At 45.7% G+C, this 18,403-nt stretch overlaps 1 protein-coding gene across 2 annotated transcripts in view; it reads left to right on the top strand.

Moving 5' to 3' along the window:
• The window catches only part of LOC135248367 (serine/threonine-protein kinase LMTK2-like), a 45,177-nt gene that overhangs the window by 7,871 nt on the left and 18,903 nt on the right, over positions 1-18,403 (top strand). For both annotated transcript variants that reach the window (XM_064322915.1, XM_064322916.1), the window contains exons 2-7: positions 4,656-4,774; positions 5,325-5,475; positions 8,146-8,222; positions 9,226-9,344; positions 9,867-9,954; positions 17,455-17,579. In XM_064322915.1, coding sequence (XP_064178985.1) covers positions 4,656-4,774; positions 5,325-5,475; positions 8,146-8,222; positions 9,226-9,344; positions 9,867-9,954; positions 17,455-17,579 — 679 coding nt within the window. The remainder of the gene's footprint in view (positions 1-4,655; positions 4,775-5,324; positions 5,476-8,145; positions 8,223-9,225; positions 9,345-9,866; positions 9,955-17,454; positions 17,580-18,403) is intronic.

Here is an 18,403-nt window from a genome sequence, read left to right as displayed (position 1 = left end):
TGTGTTGCAGCCCGTATGGAACGCACATGACACTGGTTATGAAGTGCTGATAACAGTCATTTTGCATTGGTGATGTCTCTTGCAGAGTGTGGAGGCACAGAAGGCTTGCTGTCTCCTGGCAACGCTGTTTTCTCTGTGATCGCTGATCACCGTGTGACCAGGTTGAAGATGAACGCTTGTTAAATGTGCAGTTTATATGTGTCGTTTGTTCGTGGGAACTGTTTTCCACAAAAAAACTGGAGTGTAACTTGTGCTATTGAGTTGTGTATTGATAAGGGCCTATCATTTTTGATGTTTTAAGTGGAGATTTAAGTGGGAATTAGTTATAAAATGGGTTTGTCCACTGCGTAAGCTTATGAGGAACTGTGTGAGAGGTCTGGGCTGTGTGAGTTCTGTCCTTCCTGCAAAACACTGATTTCTCTCTTCCCCTCACTCGCATTGAATGACATAAACCAAAATTCAAAACCAAATCCTTATCTGGCCAGCATGGTTTGTTTTCTCATGTTTGCTGGGTGCTTGTTCATCTATGGCTATCACATTGGGCACCATGGGCTTAACAGCATCAGTTTTTCAGAACAGTTGTTGCTTTCTGATGGCTTCAAGGGGTAGCCAAATAAAACGAGAGGAGGTTCTACCATTAGTTCTATAAAAAAATATTTTTTCACTTAATTTTTTTATGCTTCATAATTTGGCCTTTTGTCATTACAAACAAGACTGTAGATTCAACTTTATAATTTTTGGCTTTTGGCTTCTTTGCCATGAGTAGTTTCACATCTTATTTGTTTCTCAAATATTTTAGTTTCATGTGGCATGCCGAGCCAAGACGCTGTTAGCGTTGTCATTATGATGAGTGCACACCAGGCCATTCGCTAAATTAAATGTGGGAGAAGCACATGATACTGCACAGCAGTACAAACTGCTTGCTATATACGGGGCGTGAATAGTCTCAGGCAAACAAGTTTCCCAGTGTTGGCTTCAGCTGGGCCCATGAATATTCAAACTAAATCATGTGGTTTGAAAGTGTCATTGGCAGTTGACAATCATTCTTGTCATAAAATTCAGTCATTTTTATATCAGTTGTGCAATGGACATCAATTATTATGATAACCTCTTTTTCAGTGTAATGTTTTACCTTTGTGGCTTGCATTACCTTGTGCTGTCTTCATTGCACTATATCAGATGCCTCTTTCTCATGGCTCCTGGCTCTCACGCCAGGCTGGGGTTTGAGGGCAGTAGTGAAATGGGCTGGTGGGCGCTTTGTTGAGTTGGGCCTAGATGGTATAGCTAGTGGCAGGAGGCTGGGCTCTCACTGGGCTGTTGGTGAGGGTAGGCAGGGGACTGTAGATTAGTTGAAATGATTTGAGTTGATGTTCTGATGTAGTCTCATTTGTTAATCATCATCTGTGGTGTTTACCCAGCCTCAGGGCTGGTTATCTCATTTGTGATTACCAAAGTGACCAGTTACCCAAAACTGTTAAACCAAAAGAAGATGATATTGTACACATTTCAATTTTGATATTGTATTCCATTGAGTACATGGACTAACCTGGGCTGAACTGTTTGACAAATTGCAAGAATTTCAATAATTTTTTCCACACTCCTCACCTGGACCAATCTTTCCATAAACGCGCAGTCCTGAATTTGTCACTTGTTTGTGTTTGCTTCTGGAACGTGTGGTCTTTTTCTCCCAGTTGACGCCCATTTTGGGAAAGTGTGTGAGGAAATGTTCTAATTTGAGCAGAAGACCAATAAGCAGGAATGCGCTGAGAGCTGTGCTGCCTTTAAAGCACTTTATTTCACATCATCATCCAACCGTGTGATTCATTGTATCTCTGCATAACACGTTATGGCAAATTTAGCTCTTGCTGCACCTCGGCAGGGCTCAGCACAAATATAAATTGACCTACATACAGTTTATCAGAAGAGAAAATGCTTATTCTGTTTACAGCTGCTTAGCCAAACACGAAGTACAGACGTGACTGTGGGAGCTGCTCTGAATGAAAACCTGCAGACTCCACTGCTCACATGGTATCTTAAGGAATCTGCTTTCTGTATTTATTATTATCTCCACCAGGCGAGAGCCTGGAGGGGATTATGCGTTTGGTCTCGTGTGTTTGTGTGTGTGTTTGTGTAACTGTCCGCAGCTAATCTCGCATACTACTGGGCCGATCAGCCTAATACATGTTGTGCACGCTGGCAGCAGGCCAAGGACCTGAATTCTCGAATATTTTGCTAATCGGTCAACGACAAGTATTTTATTTGAATTCATTTCCATCATTGTCCATTGAAATACATTGAGTTCTAACTCCTCACTCCTCCTAACCGGCCGGTAGGGGCCGCAAGTGATCAACAACTGCTTCCGTTTGGAATGAAAGACCAGCGATGTAAAATGTCCATTTCAACGTTAAAATGCCAACAAAATAATCCGCCAACTAACGCCGTACGTTAATGTTTGAATCTGTGGCAATTATTTTGTTGCCATTTTCATGTTGAAATTGATATTTTACATCGCTGGACTTTAGGAATTGTTCCCATCCAGTTTGTTCATGTCCAGATTTGAAACGAAAGTGCCAGACTATAACGTCAACGTTCTAACACCGTGGCTGATGTGAATGACATTAGCTAACATGTCACCACCTTTAGCGTTACTTCACAGAATCGGCGTTTTTGGGATTTTCAGTGGCACATGGTAAAAACTTGTAATATTGTATTTGTCTGGTTGCATTGATTGTGTAGCCGCTATTGTTGCATCAGCAAAGCTAACACGCCTGGTGGAGATCTGCACTCTACTGACTGCACTCTTCTAGTTTTATTTATGAAGTGGGCTTAAGTGTATGAATGCCAGCATTGTACAAACCCTAGCTGATCTGAGCTAAGCAACCAGTTACTAATAATAATAATAATAATATGTATTGCAATTACGTAATCCACAGTGCAGGTAGTGCAGAGAAGAACATGTTGCATTCAGGCATATTTGTATTACAGTTTAGCCTCAAGTATAGCCAAGTTTTCAATTGTCATTACTGGAACCTTATTTTCATTGAGACATTGTGCTCCATGCGCCAATGATAAAGAGCCCTTGTGGCCGCTAACATGGTTTTGAAGATGCCTGATGTTTAATATTTTTTATAACTTTTATCCCTATCCCTATACTTTTTTCACTCTGTCCATGGATACAGTGATTCAGCATCCAATGAGTCCAGAACCAGTATCATGGTAAAACCAGTCAGTTGTTGAAATGAACTTGTGAGCCTTCAAGAGAAAATTTGGAAAGCTATTGTGTTTTACTAAATCTCTGTTGTGGTTTCTACCGAGCCTTTTCTCCGTTGTCAGTCCATTTGTCGAAAACATGCTATTTTAACAGCCTATGTTGGATGCTTTTGTTAAAACCATTATGTGTCTAGTTGTTGAGAAGTTCAGGAACACAAATTATAAAAACAGAAATATAATTTCTCAGTGTTACTGAAAAAGTGCTATTGCAAAACCTGTAGCACCAGAATGTCCTGTACTGTACGTAGATGGAAAGCCTTAAGGAGGCCCGTGGGGAAATTGCCTGGGATAACTTGCTTCAGTGTAGTTGAGGTCACAGTACTTTAGTACCAGGAAGAGTCAAATTGGCTTTAGCTGTTTTATAGTCATACCTGAAAAGTAGCAGTTAACCGTCTGTTCCTCATTCGGCTTATGCTGGATTTGTCGAAAAAACAGTCATTTGAAGTATAAAGGAGGAAAAAATGGAAGTGATTGTGTCTGATAATCATCATGATAAAGTGATAGAAACTAGCTACATTTTTTAAATGCGCAACATTTTGGGTATTATTTTTCAGGAAATACGCTCAAATAAATGAACAAATTGATTAAATGAACACTGTGGCAGAAGTGATTTGTTCTGTGGAGTTTCCCTGGATGCAGCGGGAGTGAATGGTGTTATTGAGCTTAGCGCATTACCATTAGCGTGCTCAGTGCTCCACAGGCTGGCTGTGTAATGCAGGGGAACCCCCCCTGTCTGACAGTAAGAATTCATTAGCGCGTCGCCTAGCGGGAAGGGCTACAGCACTGATATGCGCCAGGTTTTTTTAGCTGGGGTGATGAATCTCTGTGGCTGACCAGCCCTCTACTGTTCTGAATGAGCCAATCAGCACGTGTGCATATCGCACAGGCCTGTGACCCTTCCGTTCATGCAGACGGGAGAGGACAGGAGGGCGAGGCCGTATTGACAATGTGTGAAATGCTCTCAGTCTGCAGGGTTTTACTCCGGTGACTCTGTTTTTGTGCCATAACTGAATTTTTGAGGAATAGTCGAGGAACGGTCTGTTTAAACTGGCCGACAGAGATGTGAAATGGTACAATCACAGGTGGAGGCTTCGCGGCCCTCGGCTATGGAGATGTTTTGTCCGTCCACAAACGCTGCGACACTGCTGGAGTGCTGGCAGAGATAAGGTCAGAGATTTTACAAGATCAGTGTGGAAGAGGCTGCCCCGTGCTCTGCTGCTGATGGCATTCGATTAGGCCCAGCCACTCAGTCTGTGTTAGCCATTCATCGGCCTTATCTCAGGCTTCACGCGTTACAATGACAAATGCAGTGTGTTGTGTGACAACGTTTAGTAAAAATGAGCCTGTGGAGATAGCTGTTAACCGGGTGTTGTGTGTCCTGGCAGGGGAGACGGCGGGTGTGGTGTACCTCTCTCTGGCTGTGTCAGTGTCTGCACTGGTCGCCTTGGTGGTTCTCTTGGTCAACTGCATTACCTGCTGCAAAGAGCGCGAGATCAACTTCAAGGTGAGAATCAACAATGTAACCCTTGTTCTCATCAGTTTTATGAAAACATGCTTTTGATTCCACAAATTCGATGCCCCACTGCTCACAGGCAAAAAGTCTTCTTTAATTAGACAAGCTGTGCTCTTTTGTACATATGAAACATATGAATAAAAACATATTAAACTAATTTATGAAACTAATTGCTTTATTCAATATAATGGCATAAGCTACTACTACTGTTGTGTGGAAGTACTGTGTATGACCTTTAAACAAATATATATTCTTCCATCGTACTTTGTGGGCCTACTGTTGCAAGGTTTGACTAATGCACACTTGCCAAACTATCAAACTGAAAATATTGTGGGAGTATTGTTACATTTGAATCTATATTGCATATTTTTTTGGCATGCCAAATGTTTTTAGTTGATTGGTAATTGTTTACTGTTGATTATTTTGGCATTAAGCCAAAGGCATCCATTGCTATTAGCTTAAGATCCTGGATTGGTGAGGGGTTTAGCCTAAGTGTTATTGAATTTTTGAATTTGGTGGTTGAATGTTACTTATCTTTCAGGAGTTTGAAGACAACTTTGATGATGAGCTGGACTTCACCCCGCCCGCTGAAGACACCCCATCCATGCAGTCCCCTGCAGAGGTCTACACTCTGGCTGTGCCCCCCCTGGCCCTTCCTGCCCCCCCAATACTACAGCCACCCAGGATTTCAGGTGAGCATACAGCCACACTGTCTGAAGTCATGCTCCATTGAGTATTTTAGAGTATGACTGAATACCATTATATGTAGATAATTCCTCATTATTCAGTGTGGAGCCTTGTGATAATTGTCTGTTGGCCAGTCATGTGTGTAGGTATAATCATAAGCCAAAGGCTGCCATTGGAAATATAGGAGAGTAATATCTAGAAGAAAAGAGGTTTAGTTTTATCGCAAATCAAGCTAGCTTGCAGAGGTTTGACCAAACTTTTAACAACCAAGCTTTGCAGTCAGCCCTGAAACTCTGAAACTTCCCTGTATAGATGCCATTTAGGTCTTCTTTCGTGATGTTCATTTTACATTGGTCTAACTTTTTCAGAAGTGAACTGCGGTTTTCCCTGAGAGGTTACGTACTCATTGCTGTACAAATGTAGAGTGAATAGGTGGTTTGCACACTGATGATCATCCGTGAAGAAACACAAATGAGCTGGAATCACTGATGGGGAGTAGGGAAAGTGCATAGTAAAATGGTATATAAAAACACCCCACAAGCACCCATCACTATGTTTCTATTCGTTTTTTTGTAGTCCAGTGGACACATTCTCTGTTTGTGTTTCTTTCTTGTGGGTGTAGTGTGCTGGCTGGTGGCCATATGAATGATAAACTGTGTGCATTGAGTTTGGCCAGATGTTTGATTCTTCCGTTTGCAGCATCTTTTTGCGTCCGTGTGCTTCCTTGCGGGGATGTGAAATCCTTCAGCGAGCGCCTTAGGCGCACTTTCCCTGTAAACATCCTGTTTTGCCTGGCTGTCACTTTTGGGGTTTCCTGTCTGTGGCACTGTAGCTCACAATCACTAGGCAATGGTTACATTGGAAGGCCCAGTCAGTGACCTCAGTTACTGAAGTCTCCTTTAAATGAACTCATTTGGAGAAGTAGCCTTGTCTTTTTTTCCCCGAATAGTAGGTTGATCACAATACGAAATAAATCCAGTAAGTTCCTAAGATCTGTCGCTCAATCACCCCTCCAAAATTGAAAGCAATTTTTGTTAATATCTTGTGTGCAACGCAACGGAATGCTCAGAAATTTTCTCACATTTAAGACCAGCAGTCTCTGTTGGACCATGAATGTAAAGATTGGATTTACTTCAATGAAACACCTTGAAATTATACTTTTTCGGTAGAAAAGTTAAGCAAGTCATGTGTTACAGTAACACACATTACCAAGGAAGTCTAGTGATATTTTCCCCCTTTCTCTACAGTGCTGTTTTTTTCATATCGGAGTATAAAACTCTGCTCGATGTAGTAGGCTTGTTATGATTTATCTTCCATGTAAAATTGACGACAAAATATTGAATATATCCGAAACGAGGAATTTGAAAAAAGCTGAAACCGTTTTTGTTACCCTTCATGGTAACCAAATTATGAATGGATTCACCAGTTCATAGCTAATGGTGAAGTAAATTGTTAATTCTGTTTGACTGTGATTACATCAGTCTGTTGGGCTTGTACTATGCTATTGCTGTGTGCGCTTGTAGCCAATGTTATGCAGTAATATGTACAATATTCGACTTGTAGAGCTGAAACAGTTTCTGACTGTTCAGTTCTGTGACTATGATCACAAAGGGTCATAGCATTTAAAGCTTCTCACATTGCATTATCAAGTGGAATTATATTGATATGGCAATCTTACAACAAAAAGTAAAAAGTTATTGTCAACTTGTGCCTGTGTTGCACTGGAAGTGGAGTGGTGATTGTGCTACTGATCTATCTTAAAGTGTGCCTTCACTTTAAGATACCATATAAATGCCAGTATAACCAGTGGCTGGGGAACCCCGAGAACATTGTGCTCAACTGCAGTCTTGATTTTAGCAGAAACCAGATGATGCTATAACAGATTTGTCGGTGTTATGTACCCTGTCCCGTGGTTGTTCAGGCTGGGCTCTGTTACCATTCCATCAGATAGCCAGCCACAGGTTGGCCAGTGAGTCACCTTGGCGGTAAGTTGAGACGCAGTGCAGGTTATCGGGCTCAGAAGGGTTCGGTAAAGGGGATTTGATATGTAGATGTGCCTGTCTCCTGTGGTTGAGCTGCACTCGGGAAACCTGTGACCTAGCCTGTTTAGTTGAATATTCAAAGGGATTTGCTGTACTGAGGCAAAATCCTTGCATTCTTAGTGATGGATATTAGTGGCCTGTTACTTGTATAGTGCAAAGTTCAGTTTCCCGTACATGGAATTGGCAAAGCCGCCTGTCCCTCTTTTACATGTACTTGACGGTGATATTCAAGGAGAGGTAGCAGAACGCCAGTGATCAGCCTCCACTCTTACATTCTATGGAAGTAGCTTTCAGTCATTTTTCAAGAAGAGTGATTGGGGATTAACCTTGAAATTCTTTATGTCAGTCTTCATTTGCAGTTACTAAAATATAATTAATGTGCAGTTACTATATCTGTCAACTTCAACAGTAAGTACGTACACAGGAAATCCACCACAGGTGTGACGTAAATTTGCTTCCTTCCAGCAACAGAATCTTACTGTGCTTACATGACAGTGAGAACAGGGGAGTCATACTGTGCTAAAGTTGTTTGTGTTTGTGACTGTCAGTTGTGATGCTCTGCTGTGTGCACTGTGAGTCTCTGTGTCCAGGCCTCTTCACACTTAACTGAGTCTCTGTGCTTGGCCCTCACAGAGGGATCCGCTGCTTCACAGGTGGCCCGCCACAGCCTCAGCTACATCCAGGAAATGGGAAATGGCTGGTTTGGCAAGGTACGCGTTTCCTGTCCGGCTCTGAGCTCTGCTTGGGTTTGGCACCGCCTTATCATACTCATATCCTCTTAAAAAAACAAAATAATAACAGAATGTTGGTTTGCCGTATAATTTAGAATATGAGTTTGGAATGTCTTATGATAAATTCAACATGTATATCATATCAATAATGTGACATGACTACTGGATAAATCTTTAGCTTATTTTTTCCCATGAAATACAGCTGTCTCTCTGCGTTTTTTCATAGCGAACACAGAAATGAAGTGCATTCAGAGAAAACATTGTGTACGCTTTAATTCTAACTGCAGTACAGTTATTTTTAAACCCTGCCTGCGTGCAGTGGACATGCAGCGTGAGCTAATCCCGTCTCCCTCTTTCACGTGCTTCTCCTTGCTGTATGTTCTATAGCGTAAATTAACTTGCAGTAAGACATTCTATGACTGAAAATGAAGCACTGCGGTTAGTGTGTTTCTCTTTGCATCGTAAGATTGCCTTCTTTAGCAGCCGCAGTAGTCTGGTCCTTGGCAAAGACCAGAGATCCCAGGGAAGAGTGACGCTGTAGTACCTTTTCGCTTTTTTCCGTACATAAAAAGAAATGGCTGAAATGTCAGGTCTTGCAGACGCGCGTAGCGTGGCGCTGGTGCGTTTGCTGGAGTGCCCGGGCCCGCTGCCCGGCGCTGCACACGTGCCCGCCCGCAGAGAGCCGCGGTGACGGGGGCCCCGCTTCCTGCGCCTCTTTCCTCAGGATGGAGGCCCTCGCATGCCTGGCTCCTCTCTGCGCTGTGGCCCCGGGGCCCGAGGAATGACAAAAACATCCTCCCCGGCCGCCTGGGCCCGTGGCCTTGTGGCCTTCCACGCTCCGGGCCTTGTTTGCAGGAAAGCCAGGCTTCCTGTGTGATGGAGTGCTGGGGAGGGGAGGCGGGGGCGGAGGCTGGCCTTATAAGAGACACACGCTGTCCCTGCCTTCTGTTTTTTTTAATGCTCTTTTCCACCCCCATGGCAGGTCCTGCTTGGTGAGGTCTACACGGACCCGAGCGCGGCCAGGGTGGTGGTGAAGGAGCTCAAGTCCAACGCCAGCGCCAAGGAGCAGAATGACTTCCTTCAGCAGGGGGACCCTTACCGGTGAGTGGCCGAAAAGGCACCCCTACAGCCCGCTCGTATTGCTGGGTAAACACTCCTTCTGCCGGCCGGGGGAGGTGAGAGCTCGTTCAGCTGAAAAATGCACATTCACCGTTATCTCCATTAGTTTACATGAAATCAGTATTTGCTGAAAACAACACGTCAGGGCAAATAAGCCGTCTGTGCTTGTGTATCATTGATGTGCTAGTTTTACCCTCTGTAAGGCTGTAATGCACTTTAAGCATTAGAATGTGCATACTGCCAAAATGGTAAATACATTCTGTTTACTTAAGACCAGGCAAACAGATGTAGGAGAAAACACTCGCAGCGTTGAGTCATTTGTGACTTAGCAGAGCGTGATTGTAAATCAGTGGACACAGTTTTCCCAGCCTCAGCAGAGCTGTGTAGCCCAGGGCTCCTGCTCACTAGCAGCCTTCAACCCCAGGCCCAGGGCAGTGTCCTGTTAAACGTGTGACTCACCCACACCGGCCCTCTTTAACCCCAGCGCCGCTGCTGCTTTTACAGGGTTCTGCAGCATCCCAACATCCTGCTGTGTCTGGGCCAGTGCGTGGAGGTCATCCCCTTCCTGCTGGTCTTTGAGCATTGTGAACTGGTGAGTGTCCCGCTGAACCAAACACCCCCCCCCCCCCCATGTTATCGGACACAATCTTCCCCTGTTCATTGTAAATACACATAGTCATGGAAAAGACATTACAGTGTGTGTGCGGAGCATTGAGGAGACTGTTCTGAAAGGGTTTTGACATAGGCTGGGAGCGCTGCATTAGACTGATTTCTGTGCTCTGAGTGTAATGAGAGTCCTGGGGGTGCGGTGCTTGGTAGCTTTTATAGCTGCATAAGTGCGTGCGGCAGGCAGGAAGTGATGGGTAAGTTTCACGTCTCCCATCAAAGGCCGTGCGGGCTCTTTGTTTTAATGAACACACACTGTAATTAGTCCTTTGTCTATTTTTGGTGGGCTGGCCTGTCCTTGCCGGGGCCTGGAGCTGCATGGCTGGTCCAGCTGGGAGCTCTCAGATTCTCCCGTGCCCCGGCTGAGGGGCGGGCTCCTCTTACCTCCCCGTGGCCGTGTTGCCGTGCGGGTGCTTTCTGTCTCCGGGCCGCTGACCTGGTGAAAGGTGCGCTTATTTATTGTGGCCTGCCCGCTGCACAAAAGGAATCCGTTTCCCCGCTCAAGGGCTCGGGTGGTTTTGAGCAGGGGAGCCACCTTCTCTCGCATATCTCCAGAAAATGTTTTCTCTCCATTTCCCCTTGGATCACTTACACTGGAGTCTATTTCTGGCTGGCAGACTGTGACGCAGATGGAGGCGCTATGCTCTGATTCAGGTTGAGATAGACTCCATTTTCTGTGTGTGTGTGTGTGTGTGTGTGTGTGTGTGTGTTTGTTTGTTTGCTTTGTGCGAGCGAATGTGTGCATGCGTGTGTCCGTCTGTCAGGGAAGCCAGTTGCTGTTGTTTTTGTTGTTGTTGGAGGAAACCTTAAACCAATCACTGATTCAGAGTGGACTGTGTACTTGGCTTGTGTACTGCTGGGAACAAGCTCAAGCTGAGCTAGTGCATGCTGTTCTACTTACTTCATTACCAACAGGGGCAAACAAACAAATAAATAAACAAATAAATATATACGGTGCAAAACAGGGCACCAAATGACCCGTCGGGTGTGATATTTGGCCAGGTCTGGAGAGACCAATGGCAGAGTCCTACAGGCTGGGCTCCATGGCGATGACCTCACTGGGCTGCAGGCGTTGCGTCATGCGTTGCGTGTGCTGGCTATCGCTAGCACACTTTCCCCCAAGCTGGACATCTCACCACGTGGGTTTGATTTCTCCCCCCCCCCCCCCCCCCATCAGCAGGTGTTTAATGGGTTACTGCGGGTGAGGGGCGGAGCAGCGGACGGTTTTTTATGTGTCGTGGCGGGGTCCAGAAAGAGCTCCTGCTGGGTAAGAGTGGTGAAGTGGGCAGAGCGGCAGGCTCAGCTGCTGGGGCTGCACTGAGCAGGACATCCAGCCCTGGAGACTGGATGTTCCACCGCTCTCACTAATTCTTAGCTGAGTCTGTCCTTAGGCCTGAGCAATTAGGTAATTGGAGCTGAAAGAAATGTCGTGTTACTAAGCCTGAATCCTGTGTGTATTATAGCTGAGCTATGGACATTGTAGCACATTACCAATCGAGGCTTTAGAGCCTTACATGACATGTATGGTTATCTTGCATCAAACCGTGGCAAGTGGATATCTGAGTAACATCTTGTTAAATAATTAATGTTGCGTTATGAATATTCATGCATTTACAAAATTTCCATATTTAAATTTCCTGTCAAGGAAGACCAGGTGACTCATCAAATGGAAATGTAATAGCATCAAAGCGTTTACCTCATTGGCGTGAATCTCAGTGAACTTTCTGATGACTGAATGTCAGTGACTGCGGGTGAGCCCAAGTTTGGTTTCAGCACTGCGGATCAAATTTGCATGAGCACACCAGACACCCCGATTCCCTTGTTTCCCCCGTGTTTAAGCGGTAACCAACGGCAACCCTGTATCGCTGCGGTTGGAAATGAAAACCGCTGCCCCGTGCAACCGGAGCAGAGCCGGGAACGGAGTGAGTGACAGGTCGCCTTCGGGGCTGTCCCAGGCCCATAGATGGGATGGCGGCCGGAGCCGGAGCCGGAGCCGCAAGGCGGGGCTCCCAGACGCCACGCCCATCCCCCTGCCTCCCCTACCCCCCCAGCCGTTTCACACGGTTTTATAAGACTTCAGTCAAAAAAAGCCTGTCCTGCTTTTCAGGAGGACGGTCTCTGTGCCCTCCTTCATTTGATAGTTGTGCTGTGGTTGCACAAACTATTTTTATTTGCCTGTGAGTGAGCCTGGGTGAAATTCTTTCTTTTGGCTGGGCCAGACCCCCCCACCCCCGAGGCCAGGGCACCAGGAGGTCTGCGTGGCTGTTCTGCTTTGTCTGGGGGGGGGGGGTCGGGTGATACGTCACTCTTCTGGCACTCCTTCAAGCTTGCGTGTGTGCTGCTTGGCATGTGCGGGGCATTTATTTGGCTTGTGTATTTCATGGTGCTCAGCTTGAGATTTTGCCTTAATTTGACCATGTGCCGTGATATTGACGCCTTGATTTGATTTGATCTGTTAGTTTATTCAAAATGAAAATACCATTTTATTTATAGTACAATCACAAGGCATTATTACATCATTGCGCCATCATATAATTTGCTCATTTTTACCGGTCTGTCTCTATGTCCCATGATTCTGTGTGGCGGAACAGCCAGACTGTGGTGATGGCTTGCGTTCATGTCAGCCATCTTCAGAATGAATCCCTCTGGACACGAAGCTGCAGCATCTGATGTGCCCAGAATGGAATGTGAATTAGAAATGGAGATTATATAACCCATCATGAAATGGCCTGCCTCAAGTCAAACAGCTCAGTAAAGCACACAAAGCCGTTTGTAAACATAGCGGGTCGATCGCCGGGCTGTCGCTTTCTTTCGTAAAGCTGCTTACACACATCATGCACCAGTTACACAGCTGGGACCGCGCTGGAACCATCCAGTGAAAGCACTTTAGCCGCGAGCACCCGCAGGGAGGTCCTCCCCTTAGGCCTCCACTAATCCTGTGTATTATCATTTCAGCCACTGGCCAGGCACACTCAGAAATTCTCGGCCATTTTTGTCATTTGCATTCTGAAGTGTTAAATGTCAAGAAGACGGTGGTCAGGTAATTGCAGTCTGTGAATATAGTCTCAGCCCTTTGAGAAGACTCTGGCACCAGAAGCAAGCAGAGAGTTGAATTGCCTCGGTAATGTGCTTCTGCCTTACCGAGGCCACTGGGGTGGGGGTGCTTGTCTGGGAGAGGAAGGAAAGGGTCTCTGTTTTACGGGTATGAAATTTAGCATATAGTAATAAACACACAGACTACAACAGAAAACAGCAGAACACTGAGCTTCCCACCAGGAGCAGAGATTGAAGGTTTTAGCATGCAGATTACTGCGCTTTTTTACCAAGTGCAAAGTGAAAAAAAAAATTGTCAATTTTTTCAAACAGTTTTTGTCCTTTCGTTTTCCAGTTTGGAATTGCCGGTCTCCAGTCTGGACTGCGTTACCCACGAGCGCAGTGCTGCTGGAGAGCTGGTGGGGGGAGAGGTGCGTCTCCTCAGTGACAGGCAAGGGCCTGTGGACACCTGGTGTGGCGTGTGGGAGAGCTAACGCTGCGGTAACCGGAGCCAAGTCCCTGCTGGCTAATCATACAGCCCAGGGTTAGACTTGGCTGGGCTGTTTAGGTCCATCGGAAATGCTTTTACTGACAGCCACTTAGATTTGAATGACATACAAAATATTTCAGACGACTCGCTAATGCAAAAAATGCTATCACGTGTGAGGTTCTTCACTTATGGTAATAAGCAACTGAATAATTTTACGCAGATGGGGTGGGGGCACAGAAGGCTAGTTTACTCAGTGTGGGAAAGACATGGGGTTGTTGTTGATTCAACTGTCAGGATGTAGAAATTTGTTCCAGAAACCACAAAAAGGCACACCATATTCTTGGGTGAAATTAAGGCAGACACACATTATAAAATTAGAAAATGCCCATTATTTATAGGAGGAGGAATCTCAAAGACAAGAAATTAGACTAATTTTAGGTCTGGAAGTCATGACTAATGTAGAGACTTGAGACACTTTTGTCTCTCTAAATAAAGGTTTGGGGCTGTGAAGTGTTTCATAGTTTTTTTTTATTTAGCCTTTATTCATTCTCATTCTTTCTCAGTAATACAGGCTGTGGAAAATTTGTGGTCGTTTCTAAATTTGGCCAGATTGCTGTTCTTCTTTGGAGTAGAGCTCCTACAGGGATAAGCGTTTGTCCACCTCACGCTCCCGCTGTAGAGCTGGAGGCAGACTGGCCTGTTACGGTATTATTGTCCTGTTATTGCATGATCTGCATGCAGGGCTAGCAGGGAGAATCTCGTTGCGTCACGCCCACAGCTCTCCTGCAGGAAGGCCAGTGGCGGTAATGCTAGCGGGCCGAGCTGGCGCGGGTCTGGAATATACATCTAAATGCTAATGGAGAGCCGCTCATGAGCATCGCTAAGCAGGCCTGACTCCAGCTTTGGAAAGGGCGTATTTGATGTCCGGGGCAGCTGTGGATGAAGGGGCAGTTCACATCCTGGGATTTGCGATTTTGTTTCTGGTTTAATGTGTTTTTGATTGGCCCAGGCAATTTTTGTTTGCCATGAAAGATATTTTGAATATTTAGAGACGTTTCTGATGACCTGCCAGCTTAATTATGGGCGTTCAAGGGTTTGTGCTCTGAACCAATAAAATGCACTTCAAGTAACTTGAAATTAGCTTGTACATTGCTGTTATGTTTCCAGAGGCTGTACATATGAATTCAATTTTTTAGCTTTCATTGACAATGATTAAAATAAATATAACTTTTATATTGTGCCAGTGCCAGTGCCGCTTTCCTTGAATGCACTGGTTTCTGGTTGCATTTGCCACAGGAAATAGTTCCACCCGAAAATAATAGAGACATAATTTTTGGAAGAGTAATGTATGTATGTACAACCTCTGGAAGCAGAGTGTTACTGAACAAGCTAATCTGGTGTCACATGGCGTTGTTCTGAAGTGAATTGTCTTGCTTTAGACCACAAAACTGAGATGACCCTATACCTGCCATCAGCAGATCGTCAAAAGCTGGCAGATCATCAGAAAGGCGCACAACCGACATTTACCAAGCAGACACTAAAGCAGAAATAATGTCATGCAGAAGCATAGCGAGTGAACTGTCCCTTTAAAGGCTGACCTGGGGAGTGCGCTGAGGCTGGCCAGGGGAGAAAGCGCTACGCTGGGCTGACTGTGACTGCGCTGAGGCTGGCCAGGGGAGAAAGCGCTACGCTGGGCTGACTGTGACTGTGCTGAGGCTGACCAGGGGAGAAAGCGCTACGCTGGGCTGACTGTGACTGCGCTGAGGCTGACCAGGGGAGAAAGCGCTACGCTGGGCTGACTGTGACTGCGCTGAGGCTGGCCAGGGGAGAAAGCGCTACGCTGGGCTGACTGTGACTGCGCTGAGGCTGGCCAGGGGAGAAAGCGCTACGCTGGGCTGACTGTGACTGCGCTGAGGCTGGCCAGGGGAGAAAGCGCTACGCTGGGCTGACTGTGACTGCGCTGAGGCTGACCAGGGGAGAAAGCGCTACGCTGGGCTGACTGTGACTGCGCTGAGGCTGACCAGGGGAGAAATCACTACGCTGGGCTGACTGTGACTGCGCTGAGGCTGGCCAGGGGAGAAAGCGCTACGCTGGGCTGACTGTGACTGCGCTGAGGCTGACCAGGGGAGAAATCGCTACGCTGGGCTGACTGTGACTGCGCTGAGGCTGGCCAGGGGAGAAATCGCTACGCTGGGCTGACTGTGACTGCTTTGAATAAACAAATGAGTGGCAGTGGAAGGTCAGGAGGGAGCAGCCTCTTCCCTGATTGTAGGGCCTAGGCAAGGCCTCTCTCACACACAGGTCATGCGCCATGATGGATAGTGAGCACATGACCTGCAAATGATTTGATGCAGTCTTCCTCAACAGTCACACACACCGAAGCTTTTCTACACATTTCTTAAATAGAGGAAACCCTGTCAGCTTTAAGTACAGAAGGTACAGAATATTATCTTGCTTCATTTTTTAATGATAAAACAACCACCCACCATATTTTTTTTTTTAATAATGAACACACCAGTTCTTTGAATGTTATGCCACATTTGTGTATTCTGCATGCAAGCAATACTCCAGAATCCATGATGAACTTTATCAAGACAGATAGTATGCTTAGTCACATTTGTGAAGCTGTGGTTTCCTTTACTTGTTTTTCCAAGTGAGTGTACTGAAAAAAGATGTATGAAAATTCTGGAGTAAGATATTAGGCTAAATGTAGACCGTCTCCACAGACTGCATGAGTGGCTGTTACTGTTTGGGTAGACAGAGTGCAGCTCCGTGTCTTACTGATGGTGGAATCTTCTTTTGTTGATTTCCCTCACACGCATTGTCTCATACCCACCTTCAAGTTATATCGTGTGTGTGTGCGTGCGTGCGTGCGTGTGCGTGCGTGCGTACAGGTTTGCATTTGTGTTCTTGGTGTTTTTTTGGGGGTATTTTTAAGCACAAAGTGTTTCATCAAGAAATCATTAACCTCTGCATACCTAGTTTTGAAGGGAATTCATAAACTAAGGTTTTTACGAGGTATAACATGGCATGTTTTTCCAGCCTGGCATGATCCTGATTGGCTAAGAAGCTCACCTTCCTCTGTGTATTATTTGGATGTGTTGGTTTGAGGAGTCTGACTACCTGTAACGGCATGATTGCATCCCTCTGAACTCACAGTGCCTTTTAATTTTTAAACGTCTGCGACACAACGTTCAGTATAATGTGCTCTGACTCCTTGCCCATAAAGCAGTCTAAATCCAGTGTGCCATAAAGCTGCCACTACCAGCTCACAGGAGTCTGTGAGAGAGCCTCTGCTTCCCCCATGTGGCTGTTTTCATGCATGACACCTGTGAACGCAGGCTTGGCTGATGAAAATGCATGCAGGCTGCTGTTTAAGTGATCAGTGATCAGCTCTGCATGTTGTGGTGTCAGATAGTCTGGGCATTAAAAATCAGCAGTTATCTGCAAGTAAAAGCTTTAGCGCCAGTGATGACTTGATCAAGGCTTGTGAGGTTAACCCCTGTGGATAAACACAGCAATAATAATAAGCAAGTAAGCTAGTGTTTCTGTTAGGAACAGAAACACTGTTTTTGTTAGGGCCGTCAGTGTTTTTGTATTCGTTGTAATTAATCTGTAATTAATAATCAGTTTCTTTGGTGATTTTATTTGAGAGAGCGTGTTGACTCGGGGTTCTCCTCTGCGTTGCAGACATTCGGCACTTCTGTGTGTTGTGTGACTGGGAGGTCAGTTCTCCGCACAGCGTTTCCTGTGCTGTGACCCCAGCTCTATCTGTAATTCCCTAGAGTGGATGCATGAGGAGGGCAGTGCTGTCCTGACTCGTGCTGGCGTGTTAGTAAATGCCCCGGTGGAGCTCAGAGCGGGCGCAGCCGCTAATGCCCTGTGTGCTGTGCTGTGTGACAGGGGGACCTGAGGGGCTACCTGGCCAATCAGGACTGGGTGCTGAGGAACACCGAGCTGCTGCAGAAGATGGCCTGTGAGATCGCTGCGGGCGTCACTCACCTCCACAAACACAACTTCCTGCACAGGTAACACTCACAAACACAGCTTCCTGCACAGGTAACACTCACAAACACAACTTCCTGCAAAGATAACACTCACAAACACAACTTCCTGCACAGATAACACTCACAAACACAACTTCCTGCAAAGATAACACTCACAAACACAACTTTCTGCAAAGATAACACTCACAAACACAACTTCCTGCACAGGTAACACTCACACAGTACCTCTCTATGTTCTGGAAGGAAATGAAAGTAATCCTGTGTTGACATGACAGCTTTTATTCAAATGCTCTCGTTCGTAGTGAGACCTTTTGGCCGACTAAGTCTTGTTCAAGACCCAGTGCACATAGATGTAGATGGAAGCATGTTTAGGGCCTGATTTACTAAAGGGCCATGACTGCATTTTTATCACAAATGCTGCCACTACAAGGCTGCAGTATCCATGTTTGATTTACTAAATATTTGCAGTGGTTCAAAATTTCTGTTATTTTGTGATTTGTGAGGATTATGTCTCTGAACTTTCCATGGTTAAATGTGTTCAATATACAGTGTGAATACCTGGGGTGAACTTGCTAAAACAGGTTGGGTCTTTTGTAATTTAGGTAAGTATGACTAAAACATGCCTTAATAGTGACAGTTCTCTGTGCACGTGCATTTTAAGAACTTCTGAAAGCAGGTGATAATTTGCTGAGCTACATTCAGGGTGCCACTAGGGATTTTGGGCTCCTTGAAAAGATCTCAGGTTACACCCCCCCCCCAGCCCCCCACCCCAGGCCACCCCGTCCCTGCACAATCACAGGACAATGTTGTCAGAGCTCTTTTCAGCCAGGCCCCTCGGAATCATC

The sequence above is a fragment of the Anguilla rostrata genome, chromosome 2, assembly GCF_018555375.3.
Source record: "Anguilla rostrata isolate EN2019 chromosome 2, ASM1855537v3, whole genome shotgun sequence".
Lineage (NCBI taxonomy): Eukaryota > Metazoa > Chordata > Actinopteri > Anguilliformes > Anguillidae > Anguilla > Anguilla rostrata.
This window is presented reverse-complemented; position numbering and strand designations above follow the sequence as displayed.